The sequence below is a fragment of the Balaenoptera ricei genome, chromosome 2 (genome assembly GCF_028023285.1).
Source record: "Balaenoptera ricei isolate mBalRic1 chromosome 2, mBalRic1.hap2, whole genome shotgun sequence".
In the NCBI taxonomy this organism is placed as follows: Eukaryota; Metazoa; Chordata; class Mammalia; order Artiodactyla; family Balaenopteridae; genus Balaenoptera; species Balaenoptera ricei.
In genome coordinates this window covers 126,101,304-126,123,071 of record NC_082640.1, presented here as the reverse complement: position 1 = coordinate 126,123,071, position 21,768 = coordinate 126,101,304, and the positions used below count along the sequence as shown (strand labels likewise).

The 21,768-nt window shown below is 42.5% G+C and overlaps 2 protein-coding genes across 2 annotated transcripts in view; one reads left to right on the top strand and one right to left on the bottom strand.

Annotated features, from left to right (window-relative positions):
- The window catches only part of SLC25A21 (solute carrier family 25 member 21), a 511,228-nt gene extending 510,491 nt beyond the window's left edge, over positions 1-737 (top strand). The window contains exon 11 of the mRNA XM_059915673.1: positions 270-737. Coding sequence (XP_059771656.1) covers positions 270-331 — 62 coding nt within the window. The 3' untranslated portion in view covers positions 332-737. The remainder of the gene's footprint in view (positions 1-269) is intronic.
- A 3,448-nt stretch (positions 738-4,185) lies between these two features.
- On the bottom strand, positions 4,186-17,923 carry PAX9 (paired box 9). The gene is given in 4 exon segments (XM_059915224.1): positions 4,186-4,748; positions 14,081-14,223; positions 17,214-17,857; positions 17,859-17,923. Coding segments are annotated over 4 exon segments (1,107 nt in total). The 3' UTR covers positions 4,186-4,493.
- Positions 17,924-21,768: the final 3,845 nt, after the last annotated feature.

Sequence of the window (21,768 nt, the reverse complement as noted above, 5' to 3'; positions counted from 1 at the left end):
AATTAAAAGTGCCTGAAAAAGAATCTGATGAGAAATGATGAAAGTTACAGAAACTCATGGGGAAAAAATGTATTTAGAGACTCAAGATGGTCTTGATTTCGCTCGGAGAATTTTCCACAGTTTTCTGTGTATTGGAGCTTGAGAACTGATGATTCTGAACGGCTTCTGCCTGATAGACTGCATGGGACTCCAGGGATTCAGAAACCCAGTGGGAAAGACAGCACAATTTCACAGGACTTGGGCTAAAAACCAGCTCTTTTCTTTTGTAGGTGGTGCAGTGATGCTGCTGGTTTATGAATACACCTATTCATGGCTTCAGGAGAACTGGTGATTGCCTACAGAGTATTTTTCCCCCTTGTGATAATAGATATTCATTATACAGCACCATGAGAAGAAGAGAATATCGATCAGCTGAGCCGATACAATGATAAATTATAATTATACAATTATATACAATTATAGAGGGTAAAACAGTTTGTTCAAGAACAAAACCTATTTTGATACTTCAAAAATTATCTCTAGACAATTTGAAACTGTCGTTTTGGTCATATCCATAAAACTGTGAGAAGAAAAATACTACTATGAAGCAATGAGGTATATAAACTGAATATAGAAAAATAGCATGAAATCAGATCTATATCATAAAAGCAATATAAATTTTATGACCTATGTTCCTCTTACACGGCTTCACAAGGAAAATTCATTGTGTTGATGATTATTTTCTCCCAAAAGGTCAAGAAGTGCTAAAAAGTGAAAAAAAATTAAGCCAAAATTTAAACAGTTTTTATAAGGAATTAAATTCTTCCATAAATAGTGTTTAATCATATACAAGGAAAATATTTCTAAAGTGTATTAAAATGACCTTTTAAAATTTTATGTTAAAATGTGAATTTGTTGGTTTCTTTTAGTAATAATACTCATCTCAGCTATATTTTCCTAAATCTACTTTATATTATTTGCACTGTTGGTTAATATTTTAAAATCATGATATTTGAAGTCTTTTATGACAAATATAAGACATGAAATTATATTAAACTACTTTCCCTTTGAAAACAAGTTTTAATGCTGAAATATTTTCATGCTAAATCACAAATTCAAACCACTCCTTGGGCCCGTTTGTGCTATCTGTATTTGCATCAAATACCTTTGTTCAGAACTCTTACCTATGCCATTCTTAAAAATGATGTTTAGAATAAAACTACATTTCTAGGTTATTAGTTTTAAGTGACAGTTTCAGGTGTGAAGTCAACTAACTGCAGTGTTAAAATCTGTATTATGAAGGGGAAAATGTTTCAAAGGAGAAGTACATTCTTAGCATTTCCAAAGATTCCTGTACTAACATGCACTCCAAAAATTATCTCCTTGGCGTTAATATAACCAAACTTAACTTTATATCCGCATCCTGAAACGATACTACTTCAGTAGCTAGAGGCAACAAAAATATCTGCATGTTCGAGATGGCACCTGTTCTTAACTACTACAAGGTATTTCTACCATAAAGCTGTGTCACTAAAACATTTTGAAAATAAAAAATGAAAGATAACATGGTAATTATTACTTTTTATTAATTTAGAGCATTTAAAGTATAAAAATAAAGGCTTTTTGACATACTGTATATACATACACAGCCTTCGGTTGTACATCCTTTCCAACGTGTTTTTAATTTATATTTCAGCCCAGTATTTAATGAGGGTCGTTAAAAGTAGGACAAAACAAGAGAAATAAGAATGTGTCTGCTGTCCAACTGCATTCTATCCTTCAGGTAATACTCTTGCCTTCTGTGAAAGAGAGCACTGCCTGCATAGAGGCCATGAAATTGAACCTTTAACCTCTCCATGTGGATGGGATGGAAAAGGATCTCTGAAGAGTGCATTTGCCAGGTTAAAAACAACACTTTTACCCCCTAAGAATCAGAGGAAATATGTCAACAGTAACCAATAACAATAATGTTTTGAAAATCAAACAACCCCATATCCCATCCCACTTTCCTTCTCTCATTTTTAAGAGCAGCTTTAAATCATAATATGCTTTAAATAGCCAATTGTATTTGGGCTTTCTCTTTTTAAATTTACTCCATGTGAATTCACTGTTGCTAAGAAAAAACCTAGGGAAAAAAAGAAAAGGAAAACTTTGATACTATTAATATTAGATTTTTAAAGATACAAGAACCGGAAAAAATATATAAATAGCATAATAACAAGAGATGTCTTAATTTAGATAAAGAAAATAACATTTAGTTATGTTTCCATACAAACAATTGATATTTTTTAAAGACTCCTAATAGCCGCCTAAAAACATCTGATAAGGAATAATTCTGTACCTTATGTCAGTTTTTCTGCATGGCAGGAGAGTCCCTGTACAGTGTGGTTTTAAAGTCTCCACCAAAATATTGGACTGGTATTTTGTTCCATTCGGTTTATAGTCTATTTTCTCACCAGACTGGGAACTCCAGATGTCAATAGGAGTTTTACAAGATCAAAGGAAGACTACGGCCCTGAGAGTTCATCTGCTGCTTCTGCTTATTCTTCTCCTGAAGTTATAATCCTCTGTTTGCAGCACTGAATTTCGGTTGCTTTAGAAATAAATGCAGTTCAAAGCTCTCTATGAGATATCTGCTGCTTGAAAAAAGCAGTTCCTCGAACATAGCTTGTGTGTCAGAAATCTGCTTACTGTTTATATCCTGGTGATTTGAAAACCTAGCTAATCTAGCCATCTGAGTTTTAGATGAGGCCATGAAACCGATGTGACAGAACGGGATTGCCATGTGGGCTGTACACAGCACAGACAGGAAGAAATCAAAATCACCTAACGAACGCATCTTTAACAACATCCATATCTAGTGATGTGCCCTGTTAGTTATTGCACAGAATTAATACCAAAAAACCCGCAATATATTAACTTAACTTTCCAATAGATGAATTGTACCAATGTTTTAAAAACGTATTTTCAAGCCTATATTGCCAAGCAGGAAGAACTTTCTAAACAGAAGCAATTAAAACTGTAGAATTTTGCCCAAGAAAATCAACTGTTTTAAAATACAACACATAATCACATGCTCACACACACACACACACACACACACACACATACCCCTCAGCTCTATGATTAACACTAAAGTGAAAAACAAATTGGTTTAGAAAGATCCATCAGTTAAACTGTGCCCTGTAACTCCAGAAATGAATAAAGGGAATTTTTAAAAATTAAATAGCATTTGTATTTCTAATACCACCACCAGTTTACCTACACGTGAAACATGCTTCTGTACAACAATGTAAACTTCACAGCAAGCCATTTTTACATTCATTAGAGCAGAATTTTCCATTGTCTTTAAATTACAACGTAATTTTGGGCTGAGATTGCTGAACACACAGGTAAGCCAACAATAACAACAGTACAATTTAGTTTCACAGTGGTTTTCTTAACATAAAGTTCATTTTAAGTGTCTTTGCAAAGCATTTCACATTAAACTTAAGTTTCTAAGTGACTTCCTTTAGAGCCTTGTTCAGATATTTTCCACCCTCTTGTCTTTATATGCTTGGCATGTGTGTTGTTTGCTTGGGATACAAAATGGGAGACTGGCTTGTTTTATCTGTGTTTTGAGTCCTCTGTTGTAGAAAGAAAATGTCCTTCATGAGATGTCGAAGCCTTCACTGCACACACAAAATCTGGGGCAAGTCCAGGTCCAGGAGCCTGAGCGGCCCACCACCAAACAGAGACAAAGACATTGCCGGAAAGTCACCTTTGCAAAAAGAAAGGAAAAAAATAGAGAGGGGTGGGGGCAGGGGAGGGGCCTATCCCATGGAATGAAAACACAAATGCACCAGAGTCCATATTTACAAACTAATAGAAAGTATAAACATTATTGTATTTGGAACCAAGTCAAAACACCAGGAGGAGCTAAATTCAGATATTGCTTAAGTTATACATATATTTTCCAACAAAATATGCCATCTGTTCAAAATAAACAACGGATCACTCAAGTCAATTGTTGATTGGTTTCCTAATGATGAATTAAGGATTATTTTGTTACCCTATTTGATTAGAGGGTGTAGCATAACTTTTTCTATATCTATTTTCTTTTATTGATTTTGCAAAATCTCAACAATTGCACGTTTCAGAAGTTCAGGTTGATTTAGAATAAATATACACGTGTGGTTTTACCAAAGACTAGTTTTAAAAGTTCCTTAAGCCCTTTGAGGGGTGCAGGTTTCTTCACTACGTTAAAACAGTGTGTGGCCAACACAAACGTCTCATTCAGTCCTTAACATTGCTTTTGTTTTTAACTCCTACAGTCATGTCAGGTGTTCTGTGAGAGAGAAGTTATGGTAAGAGATTTAAGTGTCATCAGCACAGAGGATGTGAGTCCGTAAAGCCAGCTTTCGAGGCAGGAGGGTTGGAGGGCAGAGGGGTGGGATCCGAGACCAGGGAAGAAGGGGAGGGTGTGCCGAGAGGGGGGGGGACTCGGGTGAAGCTGCGGCAGACGGAATCTCCCATCAGAGTGCGGAAGCCGTGACAGAGTGGCTACCTTCTCGGGCTGCCTGCATTCCCTTGAACGCCAGCGACGCGGGAATGTCACAGTTGTGGGGGGAAAGTGGGGTGCCACTGGCATGTTGCCACCCGTGTCCAGCAACATAACCAGAAGGAGCAGCGCTGTAGGTCATGTAAGGCGACACTTGGGCTGGGGTAGGATAAGGAGCCATTGTGGATGCTGACACAAAACTGCTTACAGCTGGGAGACCATTTGGTGCCTAAGAGGAGTAGGAAAAGAGAAGAGGTGAAAATAATCACATTAGAGCGGTTGACATTTCACGAGTTCTTAGAAAGAAGCAGAATGTCAGTTCTGAGTAGTAACTAACAATATTCTGACCCTACTTTCTGATTTTTTGTTGTTGTTGTTTAGACTTGACTCTTTTTATATTCTAAATGCATTCACCGTCTTGCTACGTAAACATATTCTTTCCACAAAGATTTTGAGGAGGCAACAACCAGAATATTCACAGTATTTGCTTTTGCTACTTGGAATTATAGGAAGGAAATGCAGGGTGAGAAAAGAATTAATTGTGATTAAGTACTCTTAGAATCCATTCAGCTCTCTATCTGCCTTTGCCAACCTTCCCCATACTTCAGTTTTGTTTGACTCTTTTGTTGAGGCATTTGTGAAGGGCCTGGTTGGTATAGCTTTCATTTCCAGTAAAGAAGGGCAGAGTATGGGCTGTCACTTTAGAAACTCAAAATGAGCATGACCTTTGATAAATAAAACGTGGGCCATATTTTAAAACATCATGTTGAAAATGCTTGTTGGACGAAGGACATGCAAAATCAGGCAGTTTGTCTATAAGGGTTTTTTAATGACAATTGGAGGTATATTTTCCAGAGCTATTTTATCGAAAAGGAAACTGTCAGAATATAAAAGAATCGCATATGCATGGTTTTGAAATTGGAAAATCTGCTTGCTAAGTTTTAGGGCCCTGTGATCTGAATTTTTAGAAGCCACATGGATAAATCTCTTGAAATGAATTTAAATGTAAAATGTTAGTTTGCAAACAAAATGCAGCAACGCTGGCAGGCAAGTCTGCCTAGAAGCCAGTGTTCCCTTGGCAACCAATAAATTATTGTTGGTATCGTTACTATTAACAACACCAAAAACACCCTGATTTCTAATCCTCATTCTGGCATGAATACTCGGCATCCTTCTTCAACTAACTTCATTTTTCCCCCTGAATTTCTACATTGTTGGGGCTTCCCTGGTGGCGCAGTGGTTAAGAATCTGCCTGCCAATGCAGGGGACACGGGTTCGAGCCCTGGTCCGGGAAGATCCCACATGCCGCGAAGCAACTAAGCCCGTGCGCCACAACTACTGTGCCTGCGCTCTAGAGCCCACAAGCCACAACTACTGAGCCTGCGCTATAGATCCCACGAGCCACAACTACTGAGCCCGCGTGCCACAACTACTGAAGCCTGCGAGCCTAGAGCCCGTGCTCTGCAACAAAAGAAGCCACCGCAAGGAGAAGCCCGCGCACCACAAGGAAGAGTAGCCCCCGCTCGCCGCAACTAGAGAAAGCCCGCGCAGCAGCGAAGGCCCAACGCAGCCAAAAAGTAATTAATTTAATTTTTTAAAAAATTTCTACATTGTTTAGAAATAAAGAAAATCCTGTTTCCTGGTAGTGATGTGAATAAATAAACATATATCACCATATTTCCTAATGAAACTATAATGTAAATAATAGAAATATTATTCATAAAACCAATTTAAGCCTTAGAGGTAAGAAAAGCAGACATATGTTGGATACTTCTTCCAATTCAACTGCAACACAGAAATTGTTTTCTAATTTAATTCATTTGGTTATTATTTTCACTTCCACATCTATGAGAATGCAACAGTGGGGTCTCAAAAATGATTTTCTCAATTTAGAGTAATGCATGGAGTAGAATATATACATGAATGTGATTTAACACTACTTGTGGATTTCTGACAAAATAAGAATAAAAGTAGAGGAGTTAACTTTGTGTAGTTGGTTCTATAAGAAGACACATCTCATGTTCTTTTTGTCAGAGTGCTTGTTCTTTGAGAAATGGGGAAGAGGAAAGGAAACTGAGGTTTCCTGAATCTGTCCTATGTCCCAAGCACTAAGAAATATCCAACATATTTTATCGAATAATTGGAACTGACAAATTGTATCTCATTTTAACCTATTGAGTTTATAATAATTACAAGATAATTTATAATGAGTACAATGTGATGTTCAATTGAAATTAAAATGTGTTACAAAGGATGACGCTCTGTTTTTGAACAAAGAAGCCATTGCATATCACTGTTGAATACAAATGAAATATTATCCTCTTTTTATACAAAAGAATATAGATTAAGGAGTTTAGCCATTTACCCTAGGCCAATCAGCAAGTCCATGGCCATGTGTTAAAAGAAATTATCATCCCTGTCTGATGCAGGATCCTCTGTAGCAAATCATGCTACTCTCCCAGACAATTAAAAGATAGATACAATTTAATTTCAAACTAGAGCATCTTTTCTGGTAAAAGATTCTTTCCTCTTCTAGAACCTGATTCTCATTCTTAGATCCTAATTCTGTTTCTTAACTTCTAAAAGAAACTCTTTTTCCTGCTTTCTGAAAATGGTTCATTAGAAAATGGCTCAAAAAAGATACACTTTAAGACTCTCAACAGATGAGTATGAAGATAGACAACTGTCAAATTGCAGAAGAAATTTAGCATTGCATAGAGATTTTATTTCTGATCATTATTATCTAGAATTTTCCCAATAACCTAAGAGAAATTAGTTTGGAAAGGGATTGTTCCAATTCAGTTATGGAAAGGTGTTTGCATCTATATTTGGCCTCTTCCATTCTAGCATTAATTAATATTTTATACTATTTGTGCCAGTGTGCACCAAGAATCATAAAATAAGAATGTTAAGGCTGAAATTACTTTTAAAATAATGAAAACCTTTGCTCAACAGTTTCCAAGTACATAGGTTAGATTATTTAGTGTAATACAGAAACAGCGTATTGTTTAGCAATACAGTTAGCAGAAAAAAAGTATTGGTGAGTTCTATTTTTCATCACAGCTAAGTTTTTCCTACTCATTCTGTTTTCTTTATATTTTTTCTATCATTCAACATTACATTTCTCTCTGAAATACTTGCTTTGTTGTAGTCCCTTTCCCTTCCTTACACCCTTTCCCTTGGAACCACTGCTCCCTGATGTGACCCCTTTATTTGGGGCTCTTCAGCCATTCTGATGTAATGTCCACAGTCCCTTACATGGGTCCACTTCTTTTTGCCCAGAGATGTTCTCCCTGAGAAGCCAGGCCAGACTGGACTCTCATTTTAGATAATGCTCCTAGGATTTGGGGGGAGGGAAAATGTTGGATTTAGGCCCCTGTTACCTTCAGGTGCCTTACTTACTCCATAACTACATTTGTTTGTCAGGTGTAAAAAACACTAAGAGTTCTTTCCAGATTTGTCCATTTTCTATTAAGGCAAACTTGTTTTTTATGCTATTAGTCCTATTAGTATGAAATATTTCAAAGTTCTCTAAAATCTGCAATATATTTAGAGTCATTTTAGTGATGTGGGCCCCTCTGTACTGCAGAAAGGAAAGTTGGGAAGGGAAGCTCAGAGAGGTTTGACATCCTCTTGTAGAAAAAGGCAAGGGGAGGCTAATTAAGTGTTTGCTTAAAAAAAAAAAAAAAGAAATCTTTAAACTTAAACAGTTTAAAAATAGCTCTTAGCTTCCCCTCAGGTTAAATTATGACCTAGATTTGGGGTGGAAAAGTTTTGTCTTAATTTCCCTTTTTACTTTTAAAGTTCAGATTTAGAAATTTTTAAAAATGGCATGAGCAAGATAAGAGAACAAACATGCTTTAACTAAAGCGTACCTGCCACCTTCACTATTCATTCGTTCTAGTAACTCAATAAACACATCAATTTTCTCACTATTAATTTTGAAACATGACATTAGTAAAAGGTATAAATCTCTACCAGGTAAAGTAATTGTTATTTATGATGCAATCACTGAAAGAGTAAAATTTTCCACCACAAAGGAAAGCAACTACAGGTAGCATTGATGTTTGTTTATTCTTTCCAATAAAAGAGTACATGACTTAAACTTCCCATATCTGTTTAATGTTTTCAGTGAAGGGCATGTAATTAATCTGAAAAGCTAGTTAGGCTGAGTAGAGACTACCAAATGTACACCATAAATATAGTGGGAGCAAACATGCTAAATTGCTCTATTTAATTGGATTGTAAATATGATTTATAAATCGACCAACGTATGGAATCCCCAGGGAAGAGTAAACAGATTTTCCAAATGAAACCCCAGCAATGGGCATGTAATGGAAATCTCATTTTTGAAAATGACTTTACCTAAAGATTCCATAAATAAAACGTCAATCCATCAACCCCTTTTTCATGTGGATCTTCCATGAAAGCCCTGAGAATCCTTTCCTGTAAAGAACTGTACAAGGGTCCTCCCTAAGGCAAACTATCTTCTACCTAATGTTGAGAACGAGATTTACTAATACAAAATAAAATAGACCAAATTGTATACTCTGGAAAAAGTAAGTTCCTTGCTCTGTTGAATGTTTTTAGAAAAAGATGGATTTTTATCCCACTGACATTAAACAAAAGAGTCCAGAAAAAATACATAAGATGCAATGTAGTCTAGTTAAGGTCATCACAAGAGAGAATGAAAGTATGAGTTTTCATTGCATTTGTTCTAAAATGTTAGAAATACAGATTTTTCAGTTTTCAAAAATATTCCTAAGTGAATATGTCAAGAACCTATAGTGGCAGAGAGCTAGACTGTAAACAATTTGAGGACAGGAACTTGTCTTTAATCATCTCATATCCCCACAAAATGGGACACATTATAGGCGTTTCATAATCATTTGTATACTTAAGTTAGTGCAGCCTTTTGAAAGAAAAAGATGTGTTGCTCTTGCTTTTAAAAAACAACAACAAGAAAAAAAAACAAAACTGGGCACCCTTTATCACAGAACAAGCATAACACTTTAAGTAAGCAAAATGAGTAAAGCTGTTGAAAAGGTAAATAAAAGTTGTAACCTAGCTATTTCATTATTTGATTTATGGTCATTCCATTTATTCCCCACCCCCACCCCCAGAGAAAATGGAAATGCATTAGTATCCAAACACTTGTGACCATGAAAAACTGGTATGACAACTGTCTGGCAATTAGATGTTATAGACTATTCTTCAGATGCTGGTAGTTGTCTACTCAACATTTTTTCTACTGAAGAAAATGCAAATAGCACTGCCAAGTCTTCTATCCACAGTCTTTCATCCACTCATCAGTTCTACCTGGTTCTTCCCTTATGACAAAATCAGTTTACCTTGGCCTTATAATAAAGTAGGTTCAGCCACAAATAGAGATGTGCTTCACCTAGAATTTCAACCTTGATATCATAAGCAAGAAAAAGCTTCAGATCTGAAAATAAACAAGATTCTCTCTCTTTTTTGGTGAAATCATTTTTCTGACTGCTGTTCTACCCTTCTTAATTCGTTATGCAATAACCTAGTAAAATAAATCTGACAAAATGAAATGACGGTTGTAAATATGGTTTCAACATTCATCCAAAAGGATCTTAATTATGGATAACTGCAGATCTAAATGTCTCTAGGTAATGGAAAGCTGCTATTTAAAATGTTTTTCTAAACTTTATGTTTCCAAAATGTTATTAAAATTGATGTAGCCTTGAAAAAAATTTAAATCGCTTTTTTTTGTATATTATATGACACATTTTAGCAATACATAATCAATAATTTTGTTTTAAAACATAGTTAAAAGTTAATCAGGTCAAAGAATATTTTTCATAATAAATAACATGAATTTCAAAGACTATTGGCATTTGCCTAAAATTGCATTCTCTACAAAATTATAAATTATTTAACACAAAGTTAACTTTGTTTGATATGAAGAAGAATCCATGGCAACTTCATTTATATTTTCACAAGAACAGTGTGTCTTCGAGGACAGCCAATCTGTTAAATAATGCACTAGAAAATTATATTCAGGATGCTGAAATACTATCTTTATTTCAAATACAACGTATAAATGCATGTTTCATAAGAATTTCAGATTAACTTACGTCTCCAAATTAAACTCTTTTCGCATCTCATTTAACTCTGAACTCTTTCATAAATTCAAGTATTTATAGACTAGTTTCCATTCCTGAGATCTCAATCTGTAGCTAATTTTATATTAAACTTGCTGTCTGAGTTGATGTATATACTACCCCAAAAGGAAGATACTCAAAGATTATAAATCTACCATTCAGATTACTTTAATTATAGTACCAGATATTCATTTTTTTCTGACAAAGCATGCACAATTATACAAAGAAAATTTCAAGAACTATACAACTGTTTATAAACTGTTAGAATGAGGCATTAATTCACTAAGTACCATGTATAAGGGTAGATATATTCCAACCTCATGTTTCTCTGTATGTATTTGTTTTTGTTTTTGTTTTTTTGCCATGCAGTTGCATTCAAGAGAGGTTTTACACTTTCCACAGAAAAGGACCAGCGATTAGGAACCAGAGAACATTATTGTCATTCAGAGTTAGATGAGATTAAAGAGTTCTAGCCCAATATTAAATGTGGGTGAAAAAAAGCCAAAATAAATATCCTTTTTCTTCTATCCTCAAAGATAGACAATATGGACTTCTGAATGGCACTATAAAATATCAATTGCAGTGTAATATTAAAGTGTACAGTTTGAATATTCTAAACTAATGTTTTAAAAACAAGATAGATGTGTGCATAAGGTTCTAATTACTAGCAATCGGGCATCTTTCTTTGCAGTTTAAGCTGAAAATAGAAACTCTAGATTATAGTAATCAATACAACCTATGATCAGTTGTCAATTCAGCCCCTCTGGTAATTTTACAGGTATATTCTGACAAAGGATTATGCTCTAAATCCTATAATCCTGAACCCTTGATTTCCTCCTTTATACACTAAAATGAAATTGAGATTATATAATACTACACTATTTAATAACAACCATAAATGCACTAAAAGTATTATGTGCAAAAATTTTGAGAATTTTTTTTTTGCCAAAGACTTTCAATTTTTGTTTATAATACAAATAGAGAAAAGTTTTACCTAAGTTTACACTAGGGTTGTGGAAATGTACATATGCTGATAACATTTTGAAAAATAACTTTACAAAATAAAACTACCCTTTGAATATTGTAGGAGAAATGCATATATATATGGAATACACACACACAACACACCTTACATTTGCATGTTTGTTTATGAGCAAGTTTTAATGTATAATTTTACCCTCAAGGAACTCGACATCTAAATTCCAAAACTGCTCACAAAATGACACAGTCTAAGTGTATGTGTCTACTTAGCACACCTTCAGCATTAAGCACTATTTTGATAATTATAATAGAGTAGCTACTGATTTAATTATGCACAGAAATTTTTCAAGTTTTGATATTTTACATCATTTGTATTATCTTGCTACATGGCAATGCAGAAGATTAGCATATTGCCAATAAGAACTTTCCAAATGAAAGTTTGATACAAATGTCTTTTTCTTCTGCAAAAAAATTTTAACTTGTCCTCAAGCACTTAGAACAATACTTATTTGGCCACTTATTTAAGTTATACTCTTATAAATCTGATAATTAAGTGACTTGATATTCACTGTATAAAATGTAATGGATTTTTAATGTTCAGAATATGCAGGATAGATTACTTGACACAGTGTTCTATTTTTATTTTAAATTGATTAGTTTCATTTTGAAGTGTATGTATTAACTAACCATTTCTAAACAAGATAATACACTAGGTCTATAATTCAAGGGAGTAAAAATAAAAGTAATCACAAAGATTTTTGGATTATGCCGCTGCTTTATATATAAACTGGGTTCATCAACTACATGTGGGAATTAGAGACCTTTTTTTTCAACTCTGTACTTCACAATGTTATTCCAGGAAATGATGACCTAATAAACATTACTGAGCACCAATTAAATGCTTACTACTCTGTATGCTAGGTGCTTTATAGATGCTCTATTGTTTGTAAACAAGTACCTTGACACTTTTTGACTATTAGCTGGCTGACCAAAGTATATTCTGACAAAAGAAAAAATTTCTTGTTTTTGAGTCAATCTCTAACGCCATTTCTATCATGGTAATATTTAATGAATGCCTACTATGTGCCCGATGGTTGCATTATCTCATTGAAATTTCACATCTCTTGAGGTTGGCCCTATTATTTCCCTATTTTATAGATGAAAAAAATGGAGGCTCTAAAAGGTTAATAACTTGAGTAAGTGGCAATGGTGCCATTGTACATAATGCCTCTTCTTTACGAATTACCTGCTCTTCTGTGGAAGGTAGTGACAAACTTTCTTACAATTTCTCTTTGGCATTCTTTACAGTAGAAGGAGATTCAGGAAAGGGACCCTCCTTCCTTGCTGCTATTTTCTGTGATATTTGTCATGGGAGAGCTACTAATCTATATGGGATTCTGTTTTAACAAAATAAGGGAGGGAAGAGGAACTGGAAATGGGGTTTGTTAGGGAAAATAAAGACTAGGATTTTTTTTTCCCAACTGAATAAACGTTGCAAGTTCCATTGCGCTTAAAAAGTTTATTTTAACAGATAAGAAAACATTAAAAGTTTTAAGATTTCAAAATAATAAAATGAAAACTGGGTATTTTGAGGCTTTGGAATTGGAGTTTGGTATGAATACATTTGCAAACCTACACAGGTCTGCTCAAAGAAACCTTACGCTGCTTTAAGGTCCAGGTTTGTTTTTGCTGTTGTTGTTTGCTTTTTTGAGAGCTTTGAACTCCTGACTCCACCGTGGTGATGAATTTAGACTCAAAAACTCTTGGTCTTTTGTTGTTGTGGTTGCTTAGTTTTTCTCAAAGGAAAAAAAAAAAACACGGGTGTTTTAATTTTTCTTTTGGAGAGTTGGGGGAGGGAGAGAGGGAAAGAAAATTTAAATGGTCCACAGCCAGTCCGTATAATTTGAGGTTTTCTCACTAAGCTCCCTGGGGAGATTACGACGTGACCTTTAATCGGGAAATGGTAACTTAACGCAGTTTATCTGCTTGCCCTCTCCTCGCCGTCGCTGGACCAGCCACGCGCGCCCGTTCTCTGGGAGCCGCGGACCGTCCGCGCGGGAGGAGCCGCAGCGGCGCGCCCTCGGGCGTGCGGACCGCTCGTCCCGCGCGCAGCTGGGAACCCACGGCCGCTCTCCCGGCCCCTCGGAAGCGCCTTCCCGGGTAAGTGTACCCCGACGCGAGCCGCGGAAAGGGCTTCAGGCGCGACCTCCCCGCGCCTCCAGGGGCCGAGCAGGCCCGGAGGCGCTTCCAGGGCCGCGGGGGTCGAGGCCTCACTACGCCCTCGCGGGTCCGGGCCTCCGTCCCGCCCCCATCGCCCCGGCCTGGGGCTCGTGGCCGCCACGGGGAGTCGACCTGGGCCTCTCCTCGGTAGAGGCTCCGAGAGGGGCCCGGGGCCTCCGTCGCCCGAACCCCCGCGGCCCACCCGGCGGGGCCCTCGCCTCCTCACCTGCGCGTACTTGGCTTCCTGCTCCAAGGCCCCCTTCTCCAGCCCGTTCACCGCGTGCGGGGCGGCGGCGGGGAAGTTGCTGCGGCCCAGGCTGCTCCACTCCTCCACCTTGGGGCTGTGGTAGGGCGAGCTGTCGCTCACTCCTGGGGAGGAGGAGAGAGGGCGTCAGGCTGGAGGGCCAACCGCGCGCCCCCTCCTGAGACCGGCTGCGAACCCGCGACCCGCGAGCGCGAGGGCTGCGACCTCTGCCGGCCCCCTGCCCTCCGCCTCCCAGGGGTGCGGGAACGGCCCCTCCGGCAGGGAGCCCAGGGCCCGGCCAAGGTGACTCGCCTCGAAGTAGGCCTCTCCCCGCCCTCTCCCCCACGCCCGCGGGAAGATACGTTTTTCTTTTTCATCCGGCCTTTGATTACCTCCTCCCGTCCTCGCTCCCCCGGGGAAACGAGTGGAAGGAATCTGAGAATTTTCCCCCAGTTTTCCCAAATCGGGGAAAGAACCCGTGAAACTGGATGCGCCGTTCTCCCCATTCCTAAGTCAGGGTCCCAATCCTGACTCAGGGTCGACTGGGGTTCGACAAAACTCTGAGACCGGTGCCTTCCGAAAAGGGAGAGAGGGTCTCCCAGGCCTAACCGCGCCTATGCTGGCGCTCAGAAACATCCAGAAAAGTGCTCACTGTGCTGTAGAGATCTAGTACTTATGTCAACAGATGGAACAAAAAACCTGCACAGTCCTTTGCAAACAAATAACTAAAGGATGCCCACAATATACATGCAAAACATAGGTGCACAGGTTTCTGCCTTCCGTATGTGCCTACCTTGCGTGAGACTACCCTTGATGCTCTATCTCTACACATTAAATACATGAGGTATGTGCATATGACTTAAAAAATAAATACTACAGTTACCACTGTAAATGCCACCAGTGTCAGAGGTAAGGTTATAGGTTTTCTTTTTCAATGAAACAAAAGGTTAGTATAATTAAAGTATAAGTATTTTGGAAAAGAAGTAAAGCCATCAGCTATCCTTTATGTTTTTAATAGAGATGCTAAGAAAATTATATGGATGTAAACTGATTACCACAATACCTAGAGGTGTGCATATTGAATCACTGGCATCTTTAAGTGAGCAAGTAGAATTTTAAAGAGAAGATACTTGAAAACTATGAGCAGTTGGTCTTTGGGACCCATGGGTGGAGGACTGAAGTTTGACAAAGCTACTACAACTTGATTTTAAATACTTCCATCTGATACAGTGCTTCAAAGGGGCAATCATTTTGTAGAAACGATCATTGGTAGAACTAATCATTTTATATTCACAGATTTGTCAGAAAACAGGTTGTTTAAAGCTGGCATCCAGAATCAACAACATGTAGAATGAAGAGTTGCTCCTCTCCATAATCTAATACTTTTTCAACTGACATTTGGTCTGATTGTAGGCTCCCTAGGGAAGAAGAGTTTTCTTTTCAACTCTGTTAGTCTTTTTTCACTATGCCTCCCCCTCTCCAGAGAATTAGATTGTGTTCCAATTTGCACCAGGAAACTGTATTTTGGCCCAGAACTGCCAGTCTCTTCTTGCCTTCCCAGACAAAAGGCAATCGGTGGGCACAAGCCTGAAGTTATCTTAAGAAATTGAGATCCCCCTGCGCGCCCCCATTTCTGCTGATCTCACACTTTCCCATGAACCGGGGCTTCCTTTAAGTGTCAGTGAGGTCAGTTTATCCTATAAATCAAGGGCAAACTCTCTTCAACTAAAGCTCCAACCAGCTCCGAACAAGACAAAACCGGGCTCTTAGAAGGATCTTGTAAAGTCACAGTCAGAAAACAAGAAGATGAGAAATCAGGGCTATGCTTTAATTATTTAAAAAGATAATTGTGCCAATGTGGTGGCAACCGAGAAAGGCAGGAAACAATTAAAGGAACTATTTCCCCTTTTCCTATTTAATTTTTCCTCTGCTCTTTTTAAACTTCTGTCTGAGAAATTAAGAAGGTAGGCTCTTTATCTCTGCATTATTTAAATTTTGCGTCTAGGGCATTTTTTACTTTCTTTTCTCCCTACCGAGGAAGACGTTAACGCTGTTTTTGTTGTTTTGTCCTGTTTTAACAACGCAGTAAAAGAAAACAACCTCGGGTCTCCTGCGGAAGCCCGATTAAACACAAGGGCTCGAGGAATCGTTCTTAGCAAGCAGAAAAGACACTCACCACACGCAAGGTCAAGGGTGAGAAAGGAAAGGCACCACTGAAAACGTGCAGGGACTAGATGTCCACTCACATTCCCGGGGACTGGGGGACCCTAAAGGGAAGCGGCAGGCACGGGAAAAACGGGAAAGAACAGAAAAGAGGACAGCATGGAATCGCCGTGAATTTTCTCTTCATCACAGCGGTGGTTGGTGCCACTTCCTAAGATATATATGTAGTGAAATCTGTTAAGGTAAAAAGTGTCGGGGGTGGGGGGAGGAGGGGGGAGGAGGGGGAGGACAAAGAGAGAAATAAAGCAGAAAATTAGTCCCAGAATGAGCAATGCTGTAACACGCAAGTTACTAGTAGTAACTTCAGGACCTCCGTTTCCGAGGAAAATGAAGTGAAGCATAAGAATGAAACCAATTAGGTGACATTTGAACTTCCTGCCTGAGCAAATTTGGTCTGATTGCCAGAATGCAAGAAGAACACTGCAGTTTCCACAGGGTGCCCGACTCCTCGCGGCCGCATCTGATCCCCAAACAAGCTACCCACAACAGTGTCTGCAGCCGGCAGCCCCACGCCTGCTCAGGCCTCTCCGGCTGCGCCCCAAGTCCGGCCCCGGCGGCGCTCTCCAAGTGAGCGAGCTGGTCTGAGGCTGCGGCGGCGCGCGAGGCGGGGGAGGGTGGAAAATGCGAACCATGTGTCGGGGATGGGGGGATGCTGTGGGTCTGGTCGTTTGAGATGAGGCAGTAGACTGCGTGTGGCAAGGAAACGAAGGGCATGAATTTCACGTTAATGAGATCAGGACACCCCCTGGGAAGGCCCCTTACGTTCCCAAAGGAAGAAGCCTCAGGCAGTGGGATAGACGCGGGCCCCCCCGGAGGCCGCAGATACAGAGACCCCAGAGAGGATGCGGAGGGAAGCTCTGCACATCCACACATCCGGTCCCCGAGCCCTTACCTTGGTCGGTGATGGAACGAATGCCCAGGATGTCGGTGACGGAGTGGGAGGAGGGCCAGGTGCGCGGCATGGCCACTGAGCCGGGGATGGCGGGCACGCCGGGCGGCGTGGGCACCTTAGCCGCGGCCGCCGTGATGGGGCTGGGGTACGAGTAGATGTGGTTATAGGGCAGCGCCGGCTGCGGCGCTGGCTGGTGCTGCTTGTATGAGTCGTAATGGCCCTGTTGGGCCAAGTTGCCGATCTTGTTGCGCAGGATGCGGCTGATAGAGCTCACCGAGGGCACGTTGTACTTGTCACACACGCCGTCCGCCAGTAGGCGGTCCCGTATCTCCCAGGCGAAGATGCCGGGGTCCCTCTGCTTGTAGGTCCGGATGTGCTTCACCACAGTGGGGGTGGTGACCCGAGGCTTGCTGCCCCCAATGGCTCCTGGCAAGATCGAGCCTGTCTCATTGTAGCGCGCCAGGATCTTGCTGACGCAGCCGTGCGAGACCCGTAGCTGGCGGCTGATGTCACACGGTCGGATGCCCAGTTGGGCCAGCTCCACTATGCGAAGCCGGATGGCGTTGGGCAGCGGCCTCCCGTTCACGAATACTCCTCCCAGCTGGTTCACCTCCCCGAAGGCTGGCTCTGCAAAACGAACACATGGCGCGCGGGGACGCGCATCCGCAGTTTGGGACAAGCGCTTGCCACTCGGCCTCCGCGCGCGTCATGGGACAAGGCGGATACACCCGCCTCGGACTAAGGACCCGGGCTTTCACCAAACCGTAAGGTCCCTGAGCCTTGAGGGACGGCCGCAAATCACCGCGGTCGAGTCAGACCCTCCTCCCTCATTCCGGTAGTGCCTGCGGCCGCTACAGGCAAATGTAGTGGTGAGACGCAGGGCCTCTCCGAGTGCTCAAAAGTCTCCGAAGCAGGCGGGGAAATCGGTCTTGACGCCTGCAAGCGGCTGCTTCTCGCCTACTCGGCGCTAAAGTCCTTGTGCCGCTCCCCCTTGATCCCCAGCGCCCCGCCTTGGGACCTGCGCAATTAGACAAAGTCTAGTCTTTTTTTCTGGTTGGCTTCTTTTTCCCCCCCGTGTCTGCGTATATGTGAAACAAAATTTGGTCCGCAACTGGGACCGCGGGGCTTGCTGATGCCACCGCTCCCTACTCTTGAAATCAGAAAATGGCATCAACAGCAGCAACCCAGTAGCCCGCGTTCAGACTGAGCTGCTGTGCGTCGCTGACCCTTAGCGTGTTCCTACAAGTTGTAGGAACACGAGCAAAGTCAATAAGGAGAGTGTGAGCGCTCAGTGGTGCGCGCCCTCGCGCGCCCTCCCTCCCTCCCTCGCCCGTTCCCTCCCTCCCTTCCCGGTTCTGACAGCGTCCCCCGCCGCCACTCACCCATTGCTCCGAGCAGTACACCAACCGGGCCCCAGTTCCGCACTCCCAGAAAGAAACTTCTCGCGTGGCCTCAGTGGCCCGGTGTATCGCTCCCCCGGGCCGCTGGTGCCTCCGCTTCTCCCCGGGAGGAGGCGGCGAGAGTGCAAAAGGAAGGAGTAAAAGGAAGTCTGTGCCCCGATGAAAGAGGCTTGAGTTCTGCATTTCAATCTAAGCAGCAACGTGGGCTGGGCTGAGCGGGGCCGGGCGGCTCCGTCTATCACTCACTAGGGACACGCCCCCAAAGAGGAGGGCCCGAAGGCAAGCTGCATGATGATTGGTTTGGTCCGTTGAGCGACAGCACAGTCCGGGAAAGTCCTTCCGCTGTCTCTTTCAATCTTGCTCTGCACCTGGGTGACTAAATACAATGAAAAGAGGTGTTTGACACCTTCCCAGGGGCAGCGCAAACAGACAGCAAAATCAGGCTGTTAAAAATGCTGAATAAGCAAATGAAAGCGTTTGTTCTGAGTATGAGAGACTCGAAGGGAGAAGGGGCTGAGAATACTTCTTTGGGGGAAGGATGGACATCTCAGAATTTAACTTCAACCTCTAGGTGGGAGGTGAGCGCCACCGTCTTTGGTGGTGGTGATGGTGAGCCTTCTTAGAATAGCCTGTCCTGTAAGCCTCGAGGGGATATCAGGAGAGGATGGCTGTTACCGGCGGGTCCTACCGCACTCCAGCCTACGCCAGGTGGCCAGAGCCCAGGTGTGAGAAGGTAGGCCCGTCGGAGAGACGAGGAGAATTAGGGGAGACCAAGCCAGAGATGGAGGCCTTTGTTTCCACCAGGTGGAGACCTCTCCCCCGGCCTCGTGACTAACGCCCCACACCAGTCTCTAGGGAGTTCATCCAGGAGCGCGGGGTAAAACCCTAGCCTAGGCTCCAAGCAGGAACGTAGCCACACGCGGCTAAAGCAAGCGCACAGCCAACGTCGACCAATTGCCAGCGCATGGGGCACTCTCTGCGGAAGCCAGCGCGCCGCAGGGCTCAACCGTGTTGCTGGTCCGCGGGCCCTTGGTGCCGGCCGAGGTTCTCCGGTTTTCCCCCACCAGTGAACCACTGCAAAGGGCTTTTGTTTAAATATGAGAAAGACTTGGTTCCAAGAAGGTGAACACTGAGCCTGCACATGTATGTGATTCCCACGTCTTCTGACTAGCTGCCAGAGGCCCTGCAGTTCAGCCTACCTAATGAATTTTCACTTTCATTCACGCTAAGTCTAATCCAAAGTGTACAGTATTCTTTTTGGCAGTCAAAGTTATTCACATTTTGAGTACCGGTTATGGAGAATGCTAATCAAAATCAAAAGCAAGATGGGGAACATTTTTAATGAACTTGGGAGTTTGTACTGCTTCTGGTCGAGGATACTGCTACTGCTACTTGACAGTCACACGTTAGCTCTTTCTTGTGCACACAGGTTTTGGGCTGATTGTCCCACAATCCCGAGGGATGGGCTCTGGTTTACACATAGGGAAGCTGACTGGGCCCCGATCCGGGCCAGTAAGTGACAAGAGCCCAGGAAAAACTCATGATCAGCTGCGCTTTTTGAAACGAACAGTAATCTCCAGATCCTCAGGTTTCTATGGCAGGGGTGCCCTCTAAGCTGAAATGTACAGGTAGGAAAGATTTGAAAGATAAAGGAACTATGAAGTCAAACATCCTTAATTCTTTACAATCAGGTTCTTGTGGAAAGTCCCACAACTAGAAATACTTGAACTTATCTGCCTTTTTGGTTGTTGTTGCTGTTTCAATTGTTTAAAATCTCGAAGTTTGACTTGACAGCGATTTCACCCCGGTCTGACCCGCAGTACCTGTTGTGTGGCACCCTCTGGTGCTCTCCAACTCGGAGGTCCTTTGTGGATCCCAGATTTTAAAAGCAGCAGCTCCTTCTTGGGGCAATTTAGTTGAGTCTGTGGTATCTGAGGGGTGTATACGATTTTGCCTGAGGCTTGTGCGATGGAATGAACGTGCTGGGCATCTTGATCGAGAGTCTCCCTGACCCCCCTTCCCCCTCGCTGACACACACTGAGTAGCGACCCCTGTGCGGACTCGGTGCCCAGCTGTTGGGTGCCCAGTGATCACTTCTCAGACTCTGCAGGGCTGCGAAGTTGATAAAAGGCTGTTTGCCTTCTGACTGGCAAGACCCAGTGCCGTGATGTGTTTCTATGTGCTCTGTGAGGGCTTTAGCACCAGCACCAGCCTGGAGTGATCCAGAGGCTCGTATTGTTTGGAGCCCTGGCTAGGAGGACCTAACACACAACTCCCTCTCGTTCGCCCCCAGCTCCCTCAGTTGCCTCATATTTCCCGCACAGGTTTGCTGATGCCTCTCCATTTCCACCTGTGGTAGCAGGCGGTCTTGTCTGCAGTGGATCCCCTGCTCCGCGCCCCTCAGGGCCCAGCAGGCCCTCTTTACGCCGGCGAGGGCGGATGTTTGGCACTCTCAGCTCAGCGCATTCCCGAGAGCAGGCGAAGGATCTTGTTTGGGGACACTGAGTATCCGCAGCAACCTGAGGCCCGGGCTGCGGGGGCAAAAGGAGTCGAAGCTTCAGGGGACAGACAGAGGCGCCCAACCCTAGAGGAAGGGGCTGATGCAGAACCCTCCCAGGACGCACACTGAGTGCTGTGGCCAGGTAGCCCGACACCCGATGAGCTGGCGACCCGATGAGAGACAAGTGACCTGAAGGGGGAGGAAGAGGGATTAGTAGGAGGGTAAGAGGGATTGGTGGGGGGGAAAAGAGGGATGGGGGAGGGAGAGAGAGAGAAACAGTAAGGGCCAGTAAGCCTCGATCGACGATGGGCGTAGGGATGCAGAGAAAAAGCAAGGGTCAGTTGAGGTCAGCGCCCCCTGGTTACTGCCTGCTCTGAACCCGGGAGATCACACAGAGATCGGAAGAATTTCGACTAAAGAAATTTAAGACCAAAACCAAAACACAACCAGTAAGGTCTGCAGCTGACACAGGCCGGGGAGAAGCCAAAAGCCCTTCCCAGGGCGCTGTCTAGGCCTCCTCTGAGGAGCGACCCGTTCTCCGGGTAAATATTTACTCAGTGGGAGACTGGAAGCTGGCAGGGCGGGAGGGTGTGAAGGAGGGGGCTACACGAGGTGGAGAGAATCCGTACGCTCGACACTGGCGGGGACAGACGTG